Genomic DNA, 20,950 nt, shown 5'->3' on the forward strand with positions numbered 1-20,950 from the left:
AGCATGCTATCTCAATTGCTAGCAGCCAATATGAATCTTTTATTTTTTAGTTTCCGCATCAGTTTTTCAGTTGAGAAAGGGGAAACACCTGAATCAAGAGTAGATCAGCTTTAACACTCTGCTCTTATTAGGAAAGAAAGCATCTGTCAATATATGAGATGCTTGCTGCAAAAAGTCACCTTCAAACCCCATTAGTTTAGGAACAAATCAACAATTCGAGAAAGATGTCACATGTGGAATGCATAGAATGATTAAAATTGTTTTAGTGTTAAGTGTTAGTGTTAGAATCTTCTCAAAAAAAGAAGCGTTAGTGTTAGAATGTGAAGTGTCGAGTTCCTAAGTTAGATACCATATTTGCAAAATGCATATGTATCTTTCTTGAAACCTATAAATCAGTTGTATGCAAAAGTATTAAGACATCAATACATCTCTTTTCTCTCCCAAAGCTTACATAAACTTACAAGCAAAAATAAGGATGCAAAATGTGAATTCTGCTTTCCCCTTCCCACTTTATAAGTAAATTAGTCAATGAGCTTGAACATTATAACAATCAATGGTTTATTGTGTTAACAATTTCCGCCAATATGTTCTCTTGCCTTCAGATGAATGTTGAATTACCAAATATTGCTTCACACTACCTCTTCTACTTAAAGTAGACCAATATTGGAGGAAAAAAGGGCATATGAAACTCATAACACGTAGGAGAACAGCATGGTAATGAAATATCATACATCAAGTACTTATGACTAACAAAAAAACTTCACGCTAAAGAATAAGAAATTCATGATTGCAGATTCTGTCTTAGAAATGTAACCCACTTTAGAAGAAATAAAGGCAAATACATAACTCGTCTTATAACATAAATACATGAGATACAGAATTAACTTAACCTATCCAGTGACCAACAGATAAATGCTAACTGCCATTTTCATCCTAAACTGCATTCTCAACATCTAATAATTGATCTCATCAAAAGTAACTCTCATACAACAAATGTTCCCAAAATATCAAAAGGACAGCTGACATTGCAGGACAAAATATTTATGGTCCTTTTGATGGTCTTACAACTCAACACCTAACCCCGACTCCAAATGGAAAAGAAGGTTGAATTAGTGCTTTAATCTTCACTTAAAACAACACAATAAGCATGTCCTTGTGGCATAGTTACATTGCTCATATCGAATCATTACACGGGTTGTGCTAATAAACATATCTTTTAATCCCAAAGCAAGAAGTCACCAAACAAAATTGCAGACATACCAAGTTCCAGAATTCCCTTCAATTGTTCTCAGATTTAACAGCCTCCGATGAAGGAGCTGGTAGTGCATACCCATTCTTGGGCAACTTGGTTAAGATACGCCTCTGTCCCGCTTCCTCCGCCTTCCCAAACAATTGCTTCCTCAAGACTTCATGCAAATGCCCAAATAACTCCTTCTTCAAAGCCTCAAAAGCCAAATCAAGCCTTTCCAACTGTTCCATCGCATTCTTATTGTACATAAACAACCCATAGTACAAGTCAAAGCTATCACTAGAAGTATTCTCAACCAAATTCAACAAAGTCTCGTACCCTTTCGTATTAATAGGAGTTGTATCCAAATCCAACTTCTCCAATACTCTCCCCATTGTATGTGTAATAAACTGCGAACCGGCAGCATACCTATCATGCTCCGCACACGTCATCGGCACCATCCTACACCCTTCTTTCTCAAATATATCAAGAAACCTATCAACCCTTCCTTTTCTCGATTCCCCTTCACCAATTCTAACTTTATCAAACACAAAGGCCAAATCTTTCCAACTATCCTTACCACTTTCAGGTCCAAACATAGGATGAGTACACAAAATATCAAAATGGGAAGGCAAAACTTGAAGAAAAATGTTCTTTGGAAACTCTTTAACAGACAAAACATCAACAAACAATGTGTTTCTTTTTAGCCTTTGAATAGGGAGTGATCTAAGGACAGGTTCAGTAGATATAATTGAAGTACAAAGGAGAATAACATCAGGGTGTTGCTCACAAAGGTCATGCGGATCTTGAAAAAATAAAACACCTAAAGAATTTGCAATGTGTGAGTAATCAGTTCTTGAATGAGCAAACACAACATGGCCTTGACGAACAAAGGCTTTAGCAAGAAACTGACCGAAGTTTCCAAAACCAACTATAGCAATCTTGAGTCTTGTTGACTGAGCATATTGATTTGAGACAAATGCTTCGTAATCATATGGCTGTGCTGCATCAATGGCATTAATGTTAAGGCGGCGGTAACTGACTTTGGAGGGTGAAGAGGCAAAGAAATGGCGCCGGCTAGTGGGGTGGTGGTGGGTGAGATGAGACCAAGACCAACGGGTGGGGTTTGAGGTGGGGGTGGGTGGTGTTGGCTTGGATTGAAGAGGGGTGAAAGACAACATGGTATTTTGGTATTATACTATGTTGTCTGCAAACAAAGAAAGAATCTTGATTCTTGATTTTTTTGTAATATGAAAGATTAAATCTTGATTCTTGAAATATTAAACAGAGTTTGTAAGATGAGGGGAAATTTGAGCAAGATTTTGGGAAGTGGCGAATTGGGTGTATGGAGAAGGGAAAACTGAGGGCTTTATATGGAGGAAAATGGGGGAAGGTAAGGAATAGACAAGGGGACGATTTTTTCGACGAAGGAGAGAGAGATTGAAAAGTTTTTTTTTTTTTTTTTTCTAGAGTGATAGTGCAAAAGGTTTTGTTTCATATTTAATTAAGAGAATTTTTTAACTTTTATAACTTAAGACTTTTTCTCGCTTAATTACACACAACTTTTACAATATAATCTATTAGATAGTTTTATTTAAAAACTATTCGCTCATAATTTATATTTTTTTATTTTATATTAGTAATAAATCATATGCATGTCAATTCATCAAATAATAATAAATGCCTAATTTAGTACTATATTTTTCTTTCTTGTCTAATTGTTCATCGATATTTGCATTATTTGTTTTCATATGTTATTTTGAACCCAGCGGTTGAATAACTTGAAAAAAAGAAAATAAGGGTGTGGTGGACTAATTTTCTTGGGGGTAGGGGGGCTTTTAGGTGGTGTGGGGGTGGGGGGTTAGGGTGTTCTTTTGGACATTAAGGGTAAAGTGGGGGTAGGTGGTTCAAAACTGCTGAATTCTTGAATGAAGTTTGAACAGAAGGAGATCCAAAATGGAGGATTGTGGTCTATAATCGACATGTTGCTCTAGGACTCAAGGTTGGTGAAAAAACCAAAGTACTAGTGACATCATTTTAGCTTCATATAAATTTAACTTAAATTTATAATTAAACTTAAATATTATTTTAATTATATAGTTTTCATGAAAGATCAATAAAAAAACTGTTAAGATCATTTTTCTCTATTCAAACTTTATGTGATGTGTTTTTAGATTTTCCATAGAAAGGATCCGTCGATGACTAATTTTATATTGACTATCAATTTACTATAACTCTTTTTTTTTATTCGAATTTGAAACAAAATATATTCTATATTGAACTAATTTTATATTGACTATCAGTCCACATGTCGCTCTAAGGCTCAGGCTACTGAAAAGAAAAGGTACATTAACTTTTGTAATGGCATCATTTGATGTGATAAAAGGTGTCTGTTTTATAGTTAAACATTTTTTTCATGAAATATAGTAGGATATTATTGAGCAAATAAAATGGTTAACCTACCTCAAGATTACTATTATGTGGAGTACTTTTTATGTAGGAGAATTTTGCACCAAAAAAAAAAAAAAAACAGTTGGTTCACATGATCATAAGTTACTCTTTTCTTTTAATCTTGTATAATGTAGTAGAAATACTAATGTATGTGAATAAGAGGTGTATTAAATTGTATTGTTACAACCCAAATTCGCATACCATAGATCACGCCGTAAGTTAGTCGACGTAAATCCAAGAAGAGATTATCTTTGAGATGATAAGAAGTTAATCCTATTGGTCTTAAACGATACAAGGGTATATAAGAGTGGTTAACAAGTATTAGAAGTTAAACGAATCAAGGATGTTGTAACCCGTATTTTCGGGTAACACTAGAGGTGATTAACTGTTCCAAGAGGTCTTGTTTTAATGTATTTGAATCATATAATATCCGCATCCTAAGTCTTGAAGTCAAGCGAGTTATGAAACAAAAGTCGACAAAAGTTGTCGCAACTTAGGTTTATAATTTTACTTAAATTTTAGGTCAAATGTTACTGCATTTTTCTCCCAGTGTGCTTGGAATTATGGGGTGATCTACCTATCAAATTGAAGATCTATGAGTCTAGTTTCCAACACATTAAACCGTTCGTCGATACGATCTCGGAATAGAGAGATATTCGCGTTTTCGCGAGAGTGCGCCAAGCTGCTCTCTATGGGGCCCACAAAGGCGGTTTAAGACATATGGACATATATAAGATACCTCAACCCCGTTTTAAGTCATTATTTTTCAGTATATTCAGACCTTATAACCCTAAAAACAGTCTCTCAAGGTTCTCTCATGATCCAAGACACAAACAAAGGGCAAACAACACAAATTAAATGTCAGGAATCCCGTGGCGCTAGTAAGTTTCTTGTTCTTCTTGTTGTTGCTGATTTTTGTGTTGTTACAGCTCGTGTGGGAGGTTGTTTTAAGTGTTTTATGTTCTGTAAATACACCTTCAAGTTTTTAATATCAACCCTAGGTGATTTCAAGTCTTCTAAAGTAATTCTAGTGCCGAAAAACCCGAATTAATTGCTAGTTTCGCTTCCTTGTTCTTGTGGCAGAATTGAAGGGATAATTTCGTGGAAAATTAAGGTCAAATTGGAGTTGTTCTTTCTGTTTAAAGGTAAGTAACCTCTTACTCTATATATATTTAAGATTATCCAAGTTGCGGCTAAGTCGTTGAAGCTAGAACTTGTGAAATATATATCGAAAGGCTTGGTAGTAATGTTGTTAGTTGGTGGACTGTTTTGGAGGCTCAATATGATTATTAATGATGTTGTTTGGGCTGTTTGGTGATTGTATTGACTTGTGGGAAGTCATATAAATAGGGGAGGTGCTGTCCGTTTCATCGTAAAATAGGTTGCGGTCGATACATAATAGTTACGACGCTTAAACGATAATGATAGTGTCATTTCTCTTATTGTAGACTAAGGAGTCGTGACATTTGCATAGCTTGAGGTTGGGCAGTATATACAAGGTATGTGAGGCTATCCCCTTCATTCTTTTGCACGACTCCGATTGTACATAATGTATTGAACGAGCTCCCAAAGATACTCTACTCTTAGAAGCTAGCAGTACTTACATTGCTGCCCTTCTTATGAAACGATTGATATTGATGTTACTTCTCTTATTCTTATATTATCAATGTTGTTGGTAGTTCCTGATTCTTATAAGATTCTTGATGAAGAGTTAATCCTAATAACGTGTACGAAGGATACCGACCTTATGTCACTCCGAAAGGTTCAAAATGTGATTCCAATGAGTCCAGCATGCATCATATATATGTATCTATTTTACTCTACCGAGCCGCGCTATAGTCGGCCGGGTACGGCACCTATTGTGCAACCACTGATCAGTTGGGTTTTACCGAGCTCCACGTGGCCGGGTACGATTCTACCGAGCCCTATGATGGCCGGGTACGTTTTACCGAGCCTATTACGGCCGGGTACGATATGATGATGGTGATGCCCACAAAGGCGTATGTTTTAAAAGTTTATGTATATATATGTATGTATCATGTATTTCATGTCAGTAGCCCTCAGAGGTACCCAGATGTCACAGGTTGTATATTCTCTATCCCTGTTTACATTACTGTTCTTACTTATGCTTTCCTGCCTTACATACTCAGTACTTTATTCATACTGACGTCCTTTTTATTTGTGGACGCTGCATGTCGTGCTGCAGGTCCTGATAGATGGGTAGACGCAGCTCCCCCACCACAGTAGGCTGTCCAGTTCAGCGGTTATTGGCGAGATCCCTTCTCCGGACTTGCCGTGGTCTTGGTATGCATTTTGTTATAGACATTATGGGTATGTCGGGGCCCTGTTCCGGCAATGTTGTAGCACTTATGTTCTTTTAGAGGCTCATAGACAGGTGTCGACTCATGTATGGTTTGGAATGCCTTGTCGGCTGATTTTTGTTGTATAGTCTTTCATGGCACCATGGTAGCTCGTACCTTATATATAGTTTCTTGACAGTCTTGTCGTCCCATGTTACGTATGTTCATGACATTATCTTTCATTGTTGGATGTTCATGATCCATGTCTACCATTTATATTGGTCTTGTCGGCCCTTAAAGATAATAAGGAAGGTTAGATAAAATGTACGTTGGTGCTCGGCAAGTATGGCCCGGGTGCTAGTCATGACCCTCCAGTTGGGTCGTGACAAACTTGGTATCAGAGCAAGTCTGTCCTAGGGGATGTCTATGAGCCGTGTCTAGTAGAGTTTTGATTATGGATGTGTAGCGCGCCACATTTATAATCAGGAGGCTACGTGACATCTAGGGTTGTTACCTTCTTCCTAAATCTAGATCGTGCGTAGAGTTGAGTCGTAAGTGTTCATATCTAATATTCACCTTATTTTCTTTCAGCGATGCCTTCGACTAGGAAGCAAGCGATTAGTAAACGGCTTGATACAACTGTGGGAGAGGGTAACATTCAGGTGCCTCCAGCCAGAGTAGGCCAAAGTGAGGCTCAGAGTGAGATGCCGTCTCATACCTCTCCGTCTCCTCCAGAGGATATTAGGAGGCACCCAGTACATCCAGTTCCTCCGTCTGGCACTACAGACCACGATATGCGCAGTGCGGTGCAATTGTTGACTAGCTTGGTAGCTGCTCAGGCTCAGAAGCAGAATACCGGTGCTGCTGATAAACCGGTTAGTGCGAGAGTTCGTGATTTTATTAATCTAGACCCTCCAGTGTTTACCGGATCAGACCCCAAGGAGGACCCACAAACATTTATTGATCAGATTCATCGTACATTGCGGGTTATGCATGCTAGTGATACGGAGGCAGTAGAGTTGGCTTCTTATCGGTTACGGGATTTAGCGGTTTTCTGGTATGATAGTTGGGAGAGATCTAGGGGTCCGAATGCTCCTCCAGCCATGTGGAAGGAATTTTCTGAGGCCTTTCTTCGTCACTACTTGCCAGTTGAGATACGACGAGCTAGAGCTGATAAGTTCTTGAACCTTCGACAGGGTAATATGAGTGTACGAGAGTATAGTATACAGTTTGATTCTTTAGCAAGGTATGCTCCCCATATGGTGGCCGAGATGAGTGATAGGGTGCATCTGTTCGTGAACGGGTTGGGACCACATCTGATAAATGAGTGCACAACAGCCTCCTTGGTAGAGGGCATGGATATTTCCCGTATTCAGGCTTATGCCCAGACCCTAGAGGATCGTAAGCGCCAGCAAAGGGCAGATAGGGAGCAGGATAGGGGCCAGCATAAGAGGCGAGATTTGCAGGGTATTCTGATGAGTTCAGAGGCAGTATCAGGCCCCAATCTTCGAGGAGTTCGGCGCCACCTGTAGCTAGTGCTCCTCCACAGTTTCAGAGGCCTCGGTATGATCGATTTACCTATTCTGGTTCAGGTCAGAGTTCGAGGGCATCAGGCTCACAATTTCATAGAGATACTAGTCAGACGAGACCCCCAACACCTCGTTGTGATCAGTGCGGCAAGGCCCACTTTGGACTGTGCCGTCGAGGTTCCGATGCGTGCTATTCTTGCGGACAGCATGGCCATATGATGCGGGATTGTCCTAACAGAGGAGGTGGTGGTATGGCTCAGCCGACTGGATCTGTGTCTGGTTCTTCCTCATCAGTTCGACCTCCAGCACAAGGTTTTCAATAGTCGACAGGTCGTGGTAGAGGTAGAGGTTCAGTGCCGAGTTCGAGTGGTGCTCAAAATCGAACCTATGCTCTAGTAGGTCGACAAGATCTCGAGTCATCTCCGGATGTTGTTACAGGTATATTGTCTGTGTTTTCTTATGATGTATATGCGCTAATTGATCCAGGATCTACCTTATCATATGTTACACCCTTTGTGGCTAATAAGTTTGGCATTGAACCTGAATTGATAAGTAAACCACTTGCGGTATCCACTCCGATAGGAGATTCTGTGATTGCTAGAAGGGTATATAAAGGTTGCACTGTGATGATTTGTAGTCGTCAAACCTCGGCAAATTTATTTGAGTTAGAAATGGTTGATTTCGATGTGATAATGGGAATGGACTGGTTGGCCTCATGCTATGCAAATGTTGACTGTCGTACGAAGATGGTTAGGTTTCAGTTTCCTGGTGAACCCGCCATTGAATGGAAGGGGAACATTGCTACGCCGAAAGGTAGGTTTATTTCCTATCTTAAGGCAAGGAAGATGATCTCAAAAGGTTACATTTATCATCTTGTTCGCGTTAGGGATGCGGAGGTGAAGCCGCCTACTCTACAATTAATCCCCGTGGTCAATGAATTTCCAGATGTTTTCCCAGATGAACTCCCAGGCCTTCCTCCTGAAAGGGAGATTGAGTTTAGCATTGATGCATTGCCTGACACTCAACCGATCTCTATCCCTCCATACAGGATGGCCCCGACAGAGTTGCGAGAGTTGAAGGCGCAGTTGAAGGACTTGCTGGATAAGGGTTTCATTAGGCCTAGCACTTCACCTTGGGGTGCACCAGTCTTGTTCGTGCGGAAGAAAGATGGGTCGTTAAGGATGTGTATCGATTATCGACAGTTGAATAAGTTTACAATAAAGAACAAGTATCCACTTCCAAGAATTGATGACCTGTTTGACCAACTCCAGGGTGCCAAGTATTTCTCCAAGATTGACTTGCGTTCAGGGTATCATCAGGTGAGGGTTAAGGAGAAGGATATTCCAAAGACGGCCTTCCGGACAAGATATGGGCATTTTGAGTTCTTGGTGATGTCGTTCGGGCTAACAAATGCCCCAGCAGCTTTTATGGATCTCATGAATAGTGTATTCAGGCCCTATCTTGATGTGTTCGTGATCGTATTCATTGATGACATTCTGGTGTATTCTCGTTCGGAGGCGGAACATGCGGGCCACTTGCGGATAGTATTACAGACCCTTCAGGATCATAAGTTATATGCTAAGCTCTCTAAATGTGAATTCTGGCTGAACTCAGTAGCATTCCTTGGCCATGTGATATCTGATGAGGGTATTAGTATCAACACTCAGAAGATCGATGCAGTGAAGAATTGGCCGAGACCTACAACACCATCAGAAGTCCGCAGCTTCCTGGGGCTAGCAGGATACTATAGGCGGTTTGTAGAAGGGTTTTCCTCTATATCAGCACCATTGACTAAGTTAACACAGAAAGCTACCAAGTTCCAGTGGTCTGATGCTTGTGAACATAGTTTTCAGGAGCTAAAGAATCGATTGACATCCGCGCCAGTGCTCACTCTCCCAGAAGGAACAGAAGGTTATGTGGTATATTGTGATGCCTCAGGTATAGGTTTGGGGTGCGTATTGATGCAACGTGGGAAGGTGATTGCTTATGCATCAAGACAATTGAAGAAGCATGAAAAGAATTACCCGACTCATGATTTGGAATTGGCTGCAGTAATATATGCTTTGAAGATATGGCGGCACTACTTATACGGCGTCCATGTTGACATCTACACAGATCACAAGAGTTTACAATACATCTTCAAGCAGAAGGAGTTGAATTTGAGGCAGCGTAGGTGGCTTGAATTACTGAAAGACTACGATGTCGAGATATTGTACCATCCCGGTAAAGCCAATGTTGTGGCAGACGCTCTCAGCCGTAAGTCAATGGGAAGCTTAATACATATTGAGGCAGGTAGACAAGGGTTGACCAAAGAGCTTCACCAGCTGGCCAATATGAGAATCAGATTGTTGGACTCTGATGACGGAGGTGTTACTGTACAGAATACAGCAGAATCATCTTTGGTAGCCGAGGTAAAAGCACGGCAATATGAAGATCCTACCTTAGTAAGATTGAGAGAGGGAATTCAGCAGTGTAAGATTACAGCTTTCAAGATCGGAGGAGATGGGACACTGAGATACCAGGGCCGATTATGTGTGCCTAGTGTGGCAGGGTTGCGAGAGAAGATTATGATTGAGATTCATCAGTCCCGATATTCTATCCATCCTGGCTCGACAAAGATGTATCATGACGTTAAGGAGCAGTATTGGTGGGATAACATGAAGAAGTCTATTGCAGAATTTGTAGCCCAGTGTCCTAATTGTCAACAAGTAAAGATCGAGCATCAGAAACCCAGTGGATTGATTCAGAATATAGAGATTCCGACCTGGAAATGGGAGGTGATTAATATGGACTTCATTATTGGATTACCTCGCTCTTATCATAAGTTTGACTCCATCTGGGTGATAGTTGATCGACTTACAAAATCTGCCCATTTTCTACCAGTTAAGACAACTTACACGGCTGAAGATTATGCGAAGTTGTATATCAAGGAGATTGTTAGGCTTCATGGTGTGCCGGTATCTATTATATCAGACCGAGGAGCTCAATTTACGGCTAACTTTTGGAGGTCTTTTCAGAAGGGTTTAGGCACACAAGTAAATCTCAGCACTGCATTCCATCCGCAGACTGACGGACAGGCTGAACGTACCATCCAGACGCTTGAAGATATGCTACGAGCATGTGTTCTAGATTTCAAGGGGAATTGGGATGACCATCTGGCACTTATAGAATTTGCCTACAATAATAGCTACCATTCCAGTATTAAAATGGCCCCGTATGAGGCACTGTATGGGAGGAGATGTAGATCACCAGTTGGATGGTTCGAAGTCGGAGAGACAGAATTATATGGGCCAGATTTGATTCACCAAGCCATTGAGAAGGTGAAAGTGATACAAGAGCGACTGAGGACGGCACAAAGCAGGCAAAAGTCTTATTCCGATGTCCGGCGTCATGATCTGGAATTTGAGGTTGGTGATTGGGTTTTCCTGAAGATCTTGCCGATGAAGGGTGTTATGCGTTTTGGGAAAAAGGGTAAGTTGAGTCCGCGGGTATATTGGGCCGTACAAAATTCTTCGACAAATTGGACAGGTTGCTTACGAGTTAGAATTGCCATCTGAATTGGAATTTGTCCACCCGGTATTCCATGTATCTATGTTGAGGAAATGTATTGGAGACCCTTCTCGGGTCGTCCCTATCAAAGATGTACAAGTTACAAAGGATCTATCATATGATGAAGTGCCAGTGGCTATATTAGATCGACAAGTCCGCAAGCTGAGAACAAAGGATGTAGCTTCCGTGAAAGTATTATGGAGGAACAAGAATATAGAAGAAATGACATGGGAAGCAGAAGAGGAGATGAAAGTCTAAATACCCTTACCTATTCCAGAGTGAAGATAACGAGGATGCCGGGGGAAAGAAGGACGCATTATAAGGTGAAACGGCTCTATGAGGTAAGCAATAGCTTGTGAATACTCTTTTTTTAATACAAAATGGTGATATGCAGATAATGTACATATCCATAATGCTTTGTATAGTCTTGTAAGGCCATAGGTTGGGTTTAACTGCTTGCAAGTTTGGCTAGTGTCCATTTTATGGGGGAAACTCAGTCGGAAATCTCCGTCGGAATCCACGATGAGTTAGACACCCCATAAACCCTTACATTCGAGGACGAATGTTCCTAAGGGGGAGAGGGTGTTACAACCCAAATTCGCATACCATAGATCACGCCGTAAGTTAGTCGACGTAAATCCAAGAAGAGATTATCTTTGAGATGATAAGAAGTTAATCCTATTGGTCTTAAACGATACAAGGGTGTATAAGAGTGGTTAACAAGTATTAGAAGTTAAACGAATCAAGGATGTTGTAACCCGTATTTTCGGGTAACACTAGAGGTGATTAACTGTTCCAAGAGATCTTGTTTTAATGTATTTGAATCATATAATATCCGCATCCTAAGTCTTGAAGTCAAGCGAGTTATGAAACAAAAGTCGACAAAAGTTGTCGCAACTTAGGTTTATAATTTTACTTAAATTTTAGGTCAAATGTTACTGCATTTTTCTCCCAATGTGCTTGGAATTATGGGGTGATCTACCTATCAAAATGAAGATCTATGAGTCTAGTTTCCAACGCATTAAACTGTTCGTCGATACGATCTCGGAATAGAGAGATATTCACGTTTTCGCGAGAGTGCGCCAAGCTGCTCTCTATGGGGCCTACAAAGGCGGTTTAAGACATATGGACATATATAAGATACCTCAACCCCGTTTTAAGTCATTATTTTTCAGTATATTCAGACCTTATAACCCTAAAAACAGTCTCTCAAGGTTCTCTCATGATCCAAGACACAAACAAAGGGCAAACAACACAAATTAAATGTCAGGAATCCCGTGGCGCTAGTAAGTTTCTTGTTCTTCTTGTTGTTGCTGATTTTTGTGTTGTTCCAGCTCGTGTGGGAGGTTGTTTTAAGTGTTTTATGTTCTGTAAATACACCTTCAAGTTTTTAATATCAACCCTAGGTGATTTCAAGTCTTCTAAAGTAATTCTAGTGCCGAAAAACCCGAATTAATTGCTAGTTTCGCTTCCTTGTTCTCGTGGCAGAATTGAAGGGATATTTCGTGGAAAATTAAGGTCAAATTGGAGTTGTTCTTTCTGTTTAAAGGTAAGTAACCTCTTACTCTATATATATTTAAGATTATCCAAGTTGCGGCTAAGTCGTTGAAGCTAGAACTTGTGAAATATATATCGAAAGGCTTGGTAGTAATGTTGTTAGTTGGTGGACTGTTTTGGAGGCTCAATATGATTATTAATGATGTTGTTTGGGCTGTTTGGTGATTGTATTGACTTGTGGGAAGTCATATAAATAGGGGAGGTGCTGTCCGTTTCATCGTAAAATAGGTTGCGGTCGATACATAATAGTTACGACGCTTAAACGATAATGATAGTGTCATTTCTCTTATTGTAGACTAAGGAGTCGTGACATTTGCATAGCTTGAGGTTCGGCAGTATATACAAGGTATGTGAGGATATCCCCTTCATTCTTTTGCACGACTCCGATTGTACATAATGTATTGAACAAGCTCCCAAAGATACTCTACTCTTGGAAGCTAGCAGTACTTACATTGCTGCCCTTCTTATGAAACGATTGATATTGATGTTACTTCTCTTATTCTTATATTATCAATGTTGTTGGTAGTTCCTGATTCTTATAAGATTCTTGATAAAGAGTTAATCCTAATAACGTGTACGAAGGATACCGACCTTATGTCAGTCCGAAAGGTTCAAAATGTGATTCCAATGAGTCCAGCATGCATCATATATATGTATCTATTTTACTCTACCAAGCCGTGCTATAGTCGGTCGGGTACGACACCTATTGTGCAACCACTGATCAGTTGGGTTTTACCGAGCTCCACGTGACCGGGTATGATTATACCGAGCCCTATGATGGCCGGGTACATTTTACCGAGCCTATTACGGCCGGGTACGATATGATGATGTTGATGCCCACAAAGGCGTATGTTTTAAAAGTTTATGTATATATATGTATGTATCATGTATTTTATGTCAGTAGCCCTCAGAGGTACCCAGATGTCACAGGTTGTATATTCTCTATCCCTGTTTACATTACTGTTCTTACTTATGCTTTCCTGCCTTACATACTCATTACTTTATTCGTACTGACGCCCTTTTTATTTGTGGACGCTGCATGTCGTGCTGCAGGTCCTGATAGACGGGTAGACGCAGCTCCCCCACCACAGTAGGCTGTCCAGTTCAGCGGTTATTGGCGAGATCCCTTCTCCGGACTTGCCGTGGTCTTGGTATGCATTTTGTTATAGACATTATGGGTATGTCGGGGCCCTGTTCCGGCAATGTTGTAGAACTTATGTTCCTTTAGAGGCTCATAGACAGGTGTCGACTCATGTATGGTTTGGAATGCCTTGTCGGCTGATTTTTGTTGTATAGTCTTTCATGGCACCATGGTAGCTCGTACCTTATATATAGTTTCTTGACAGTCCTGTCTTCCCATGTTACGTATGTTCATGACATTATCTTTCATTGTTGGATGTTCATGATCCATGTCTACCATTTATATTGGTCTTGTCGGCCCTTAAAGATAATAAGGAAGGTTAGATAAAATGTACGTTGGTGCTCGGCAAGTATGGCCCGGGTGCTAGTCATGACCCTCCAGTTGGGTCGTGACATGTATGCTTTTAAATCCATAAACATTGAAGAGAGGACTCCAATATCTCTTTGACAAATTAAAATCAACGTACCAAATTGATCCTAATTGAACATTCTCCTCATCAAATATATACGGGTAAGAACTTACTCACACAAGATATTTACATCAAAACGAATTATGTATTTATTAATTTATATAATTAAGTATCCGATGCGATTAAGTTTTTATTAAAACAAAATGCCTTCCGATAGTCGTTTTGATCTCTCAATTACCTATTGGGAGTTGGGAGTATGTACCTCTCCACAGACGCGGAGGGAGAGTGTCAGTTATGAGTCCAGACGAATTCAATAACTTTTGCTTAGACTCTATATTTTTATTAGAAATTCAATAAATGTGTATGAATATTTAATTGCGAACCTGGTAACTAGGGGTGTTCAAACCGAACCGGAAAATCACACCAAATTGAAAAGTCAAACCAAACCGATTAAAAAACCTGAGTAGGTTTGGTTTGATTTGGTTTGGTATTGAGTAAAAAAAATCTGAACCAAACCGACATATAAATGTATAATTTTTATATATACTTCTAAGATTTTTATAGAATTTTCTTTAAAAACATCTAGAAATATTTGGGATCCTCTCATGGGATGTAATATTTAATAGAACTATGAAGTGCGTCCATTTTTATTTATTTTAAATAATGAGTTGTATCATCATTAAATTCTTATATCTTTTCCGAATTTAAAACGGTATTTCAAAAATTTTAAAATTAAATAGACATATTATTATTTAGGTTTCATATTGATTTTAATATATAATTATTAAATTCGGTTAAGTATACATCAAGATTATTGTTAGACGACTAAGAAAATAACTATCATGTGCTACTAAAAAACTACTCCTATAAGAATATATTAATAGATTGTATGTTTGTCAATTTTTTAAAGTTTTACTAAATATATATTCACTTATCAAAATTTTATCTACAACATTAACAAAGTAAGATTGTAATAATACTCAAGTAACAAAAAAATCCGAGAAACTCAAAAAAACAACAAAACCGAGCCAATCCAAACCGATATAGTTAATTTGGTTTAATTTTGATCAAATTTGAACCAACCCGATCCATGTATATCCCTACTAGTAACTAATACCAGCTATGAATTCGATGTAAATTCAGAAGCCATAAACCTGGCTCCGTTTCTATTTTCCGTACACAATAATTCTTTGTACCATCACTTTTTTCGTCACTCTTCTTGTGCTCCACTAATTTCAATTCCACTAATTGTTAGATTGCTCGTCTTTTCACAAGCAGCTTTTGTCGCCTCCTTCGTATTGGTATTAGTTTGGAAAATTTCCTCCACATAGCCAAAAACATTTATGTTAGAAAATATCCGTTGAAATAAAAGATCACTTAATTGAACGTGCATCGTTAGCTCGGAAGGCTAGGCGTTATAGTTGACATCAATTTGATAGTAATTTTGAGACAAAGTCGTCCAAACATACTTCAAGAGTACTTGAACCGAGAATGTTGCGATATATTTAACAACGAACCAAAAATCGAATTTAAATTTAAAGATTTTTTTTCAAAACTTTTCGACGATTTGTAATGTACTTCACTCTCAAGAGAAAGAGTCTTCTCTAGCTCCGAATTGGATGAATTGCCAAGATTAGGTTCGCATTGGTTCCATATTAGCGAAAGAAATCTATTGGCACTCCTATTGGATTTTTGCTCTCATAGAATGACCAGTGATCCGTGTCCATGGTTCAGTTCGATCAATTATTTTCAAGAACTTTATAATATAACTTTTCTGTTAATTTATTGTGTATAACAAATAGTAGACTTTTTCAAATCGTCAAGCACATATGTGACCTAAAGCCAAAATTTAATGTGAAACCTAATTTATTTTTAAAAGTTATTATATATACTTATTTTTATTTGAAATCTATTTTTCTAACAATTAGCTATAACATAAGAGGCGGCCCTGACAACAAATAGATGATAGGAGAGAGATTTAGTAGATGAGTTAATGAGCAAAAACAAGTTGAGGTATGCATTGAAAAGTTAGGTTAACTTTTGCATGAATGTGAAAAATATGATTCACATACATGATCCCACTACTTCAGTGTGTGGGTCGATCACGTACTACTACAACTATATTGCCAGTTCAATTCATAATGCATCTTTTTTTTAATCATCCCGTCTTAAATTTACTGATCTAACTAATTAAAATTCGCATTATATAGAAGGTTTTAGCACGCCTTACCTAAGAGCATGATCCGTATCAACTTTATATATATATATATATAGAGAGAGAGAGTTTATTAAAATATAATACAGTCAAACCTCTATATAACAATCTCGTTTGTTCTAATATTTTTTGATTGCTATAATAAAGTGCTATTATAAAAAATATATATTATAATATAACATGAAAAAGTGATTCCAAAAAAAACTTGATTGTTATAGTAAGTTATGTTATAGACGTTGACGGTTATAAAAAGGTATGAGTGTACAATTAACACCTTAAACCAACAACTAAAATCTTATAAATGCTCGTATCCAAGAAAAAGTTCATACATTTCTTGTTTTACTATAATATATATTCAAGATTTTCAATTTAAATATGTACATGATAGTTAAAAGTGACAACCATCAAAGTTTGTGATTCATTTTAGACTCATTCATAAGATGTACAATGCACGTTTGCAAAATCGCAGTCTACCAACCCCCAAAATTAATTTTAAAAAAGAATACAATGGAATGGTATTATTCACCACCTTTCTTTAATCGGTCAAAACGTAATCATTGTAACACTTTCTAATGTGCTTAAAATACTAAAATTGCTACCGGTTTCAAATTTATATCTTAGAAGTCAAGCCATAACCTTATTTATGACATATTTTAAATATCTTTTAACAAGTGCGTGCAACAATTATGGAAAAACTATCAGGATTATTTTAGGTTATATGTATGTAACAAATGTTATTAATAGCCTCTTTGGCCAAACGGACCAGTCAGTCCATCTGGTAATTAATTATATAGTCAAGGAAGGCTATTTCTGAATAGGGTAAAATCAGTTTATAACAAATAATCGAATTGTAACATAATACATGAAACCGAAGATAGGCAAACGGCAAGTCAAAAAATAATCAATTTTGAATACAACGAATGCAATTGATATCGGATAAATCTCGAAGGGAGCGTAGCCGTCGGAAGAAGACTAAAGGTTTGTCATCGGATAGCATTCAATGAGGAAATATTTACTAACATTAAATGAGCGACCGTTGCAGAGAATATTTGCATTCATAGTCTGTCGTTACACGTTCATCAATGTCTCTTTTATTATCATTTAAGAGGAGCTTGATACTAGAATCTTGTTTTCATAAGTAAAGCTATAAATAGCCGACGCAACAGTCATTGCAAAGGGGCGAAGAGTTTTTGCATACAAAAACTTTACTGTATTACTTTTGCTCTCAATTAAACAACTCTACTTGCACTTTGTCGCTACATTCATTTTTGCCCTCGGAGGCATTGTATTCGGAGCCAGGCTTGTATTCTTCAAATTTTAATTATTACTCTTAATTTTAACTTTATCTCTTTGTCGTTTTTGGATTAAATCAGTTCGCTTGTCTATAAATCACGTAACAAATTTAACTGTACTGTTTTACCGATGAACAGTTCACGTCCACCGTGGGGCATAGATAGTTGCATAATTGCTTTGATCCTTACGTTTATTACTAACTTGTTTTGATTCTTTTCTTAGTGAAAAAGAAATATAGCAGCTAACGATATCAACAGCACACACAATGTTGAAGGGCACGAAGAATTATCCCAACACAATAACTCAATCAGTGAGACTCGCAGCGAAGGGACGAGACGACCCCGGTTCAAGATTGTCAGTACCCTCGGCATGTGCGGGAGTCAACTCCCGATGACGCGGAGGAGGAACATGTCATGGAAACGGTTAAAATCCTGAGAGAACAGCAGAAAGCAATCATGAAATACCTCTCAAAGCACGATCGGGTGATGGCGGAGTTAAAACAAGCATTGTGTAACGACCCGACTTGTCGTTTTAAGAATTAATGTCTCGTTCAGTGACTTAAGGTCTCGAGTAATTTCGTAATAAGTATTATGACCCGCGGGTGTGGTCGAGTTTAATTTTTTGGAAGATTCGGAATTATTAAAATAAATAATCCTTAATTAGAAGTTTAAATAGAAAAAGTTAATCGGGGAGTTGACTATTGAGCAAACGACTCCGGAATGAAATTTTGATAATGTTAATAGCTCCGTATGGTGATTTTAGACTTAGGAACATGTCCGAAAAATTATTTGGAGGTCCGTAGTGGAATTAAGCTTGAAATGCCGAAAGTTGAATTTTTGGGAAGTATGACCGGGGGGTTGACTTTTTGATATCGAGGTCGGAATCCGATTCTGGAAATTTGAATAGGTCTGTTATGTCATTTATGACTTGTGTGCAAAATTGGAAGTCATTCCGAATTGATTTGATGTGTTTCGGCACAAGATATAGAATTTGAAAATTCAAAGTTCATAGATTTTGATTTAAGGTGTGATTCTTCGTTTTGATGTTGTTTGATGTGGTTTGAAACCTCGACTAAGTTCGTATTGTATTTTGGGATATGTTGGTATAATTGTTTAAGGTCCCGAGAGCCTCGGGTGGATTTCGGAAGGTTAACGGAATAGATTCGGACAAAAAGGAGCTGCTGGAATTTTTTCTGTTGCAGAAGCTGTTTTTGGACAGCAACTGGTACAATCGCAGAGCCAAATGTGGAAGCTTATATCTCGAAATATATAAGAAATATGAAGATTTTAAAAACATAAAAGTTGTAATCCTTTGATTCTAGTTTCTAGAATGTTAAACCACACATCATTTGGACATTTGTACAGAAAGTTATGATAGATTGAATGAAGGCTGGTAGGGCAGTTTTGCCAGAAATTTCTGATGCGTGGAGACGATTTCTGAAGCTTATATCTCAAAATGTATAAGGAATATGAACATTTCCAAAACATGAAAGTTGTAGATCATTGCTTTTAGTTTCCAGAATGTTAAATCACACATCATTTAGATATTTGTATAAAAATTTATGATAAATTGAATGAAGGCTGGTAGGGCAGTTTCGCCAGAAATTTCTGATGCATAGAGCCGAATTTAGAAGCTTATATCTCGCAATTCATAAGGAATCAGAACATTATCAAAACATAAAAGTTGTAGTCTTATGATTCTAATTTCCAGAAAGTTAAACCATTCATCATTTGGATATTTGTACATAAAGTTATGATCAATTGAATAAAGGCTGGTACAAGCAAGTTTTGAACTTTTAGTGACGGATGGGCAGAAACTTAAGGACCAAAAATGGTCATTTCCTTCATTTCATTTTGGATTTTTGGAGTACGGTTCTTGGGCGATTTTTATGGAAAAATATTGGGGTAAGTGTTCCTTATCCTATATCGATTATATTTCATGATTCCATACTCATTTACATCATGAATCCATGAATTTATGGAAGAAAAATCAAGATTTTTGCAAAATCTTTCAAAAATAAAAATTTAAGATTTTGAGGTCGAGTTGTTATCGGAATTTGATAAAATTGGTATAGGTGGACTCGTAAATGAATGGGTTGTCTGATTTTGTGAGTTTTGCCGGATTCCGAGATGTGGGCCCCACGGGCAATTTTTGAGTTAAATTTCGGATATTATTGGAAAATTAGTATTTTCATATGGAATTCTTGAATGCTATTAGTATTGACTAAATTGAATTAATTGAATAGATTTGAGCTGTCCGGAGGATTTATTCAAGCAAAATGGCTATTTTGGAATATCGACATAACTTCAAAAAGGTAAGTATCTTACCTAACCTTGAGTGGGGGAAATTACCCCTTAGGCATTGAGTCTTATGTGAAAATTGTGTAACTGAAAACCATGTACGCGAGGTGACAAGTACGTACTTGATTTATATGTGCATATTATATCGGTTGAAATTCGTAGACGCCCTTAAGTATTAAATTGGAAAATTGTTGTAACTAAATAAATCCCTTATTTGTCATGCCTCATTCCTTGTTTGCCGAGGTTGTTTTTATATGATAATTTGGTGTAATTGTCACTTGACTTTTACGTGAACTCTGTGTTTGTTTGAGTTGCCATTTTTATGAAAAACACTTTCATTATTGATTTTACATATAGATAATTTAAATGGAAAATCTAGTTAATAAGATGAATAAATCTATTTATTTCTTGAAGTTGTGATTTAAAAGAGGTGTTGTTCCTTGATGAATTACTTTTCAATTCACGTTGTTGAAAATTTGGTATTGAATTAAAAAGGTCGTGAATCATATTGAGGCAAAGTGCCAAATTGTGAAATATTATTCGGTTGAGTTGTTCACTCCTGAACATTTTGTTAAGATGTTGTACACATTATGATCGAGTCGTGGGTTCCTTATTGTGAAAAAATAATGTATTGTTGATTTCTTTGAAAAGTTATAATATTTGAGCACTTGATGTGCAATTTATGATATGTTGTAATATTTGAGCACTTGAAGTGCAATTTGTGATATGTTGTAAGATTTGAGTACTTGATGTGCAATTTGTGATATGTTGTAAGATTTGAGCACTTGATGTGCAATTTGTGATATGTTGTAAGATTTGAGCACTTGATGTGCAATTTGTGATATGTTGTAATATTTGAGCACTTGATGTGCAATTTGTGATATGTTATAATATTTGGGCACTTGAGGTGCAAGTTGTATTATGCTGTGATATTTGGGCACTTGAGGTGCGATTTGTGAAATATTGTGCGCATGCGGT

General features: G+C 37.7%; 1 protein-coding gene across 1 annotated transcript; it reads right to left on the bottom strand.

Annotated features, from left to right (window-relative positions):
* Positions 1 to 829: 829 nt before the first annotated feature.
* LOC104116640 (arogenate dehydrogenase 2, chloroplastic) lies at positions 830 to 2,673 on the bottom strand. The gene has a single exon (XM_009627537.4). The coding sequence runs from the start codon at positions 2,407 to 2,409 to the stop codon at positions 1,279 to 1,281; it is 1,131 nt and encodes a 376-aa protein (XP_009625832.1). The 5' UTR covers positions 2,410 to 2,673; the 3' UTR covers positions 830 to 1,278.
* Positions 2,674 to 20,950: the final 18,277 nt, after the last annotated feature.

The sequence above is a fragment of the Nicotiana tomentosiformis genome, chromosome 11 (assembly GCF_000390325.3).
Source record: "Nicotiana tomentosiformis chromosome 11, ASM39032v3, whole genome shotgun sequence".
Classification (NCBI taxonomy): domain Eukaryota; kingdom Viridiplantae; phylum Streptophyta; class Magnoliopsida; order Solanales; family Solanaceae; genus Nicotiana; species Nicotiana tomentosiformis.

What these genes read in the sequence shown, in the direction of transcription:
- LOC104116640 (XM_009627537.4), bottom strand. Translation starts at nt 2,409, where the DNA reads ATGTTGTCTTTCACCCCTCTTCAATCCAAGCCAACACCACCCACCCCC.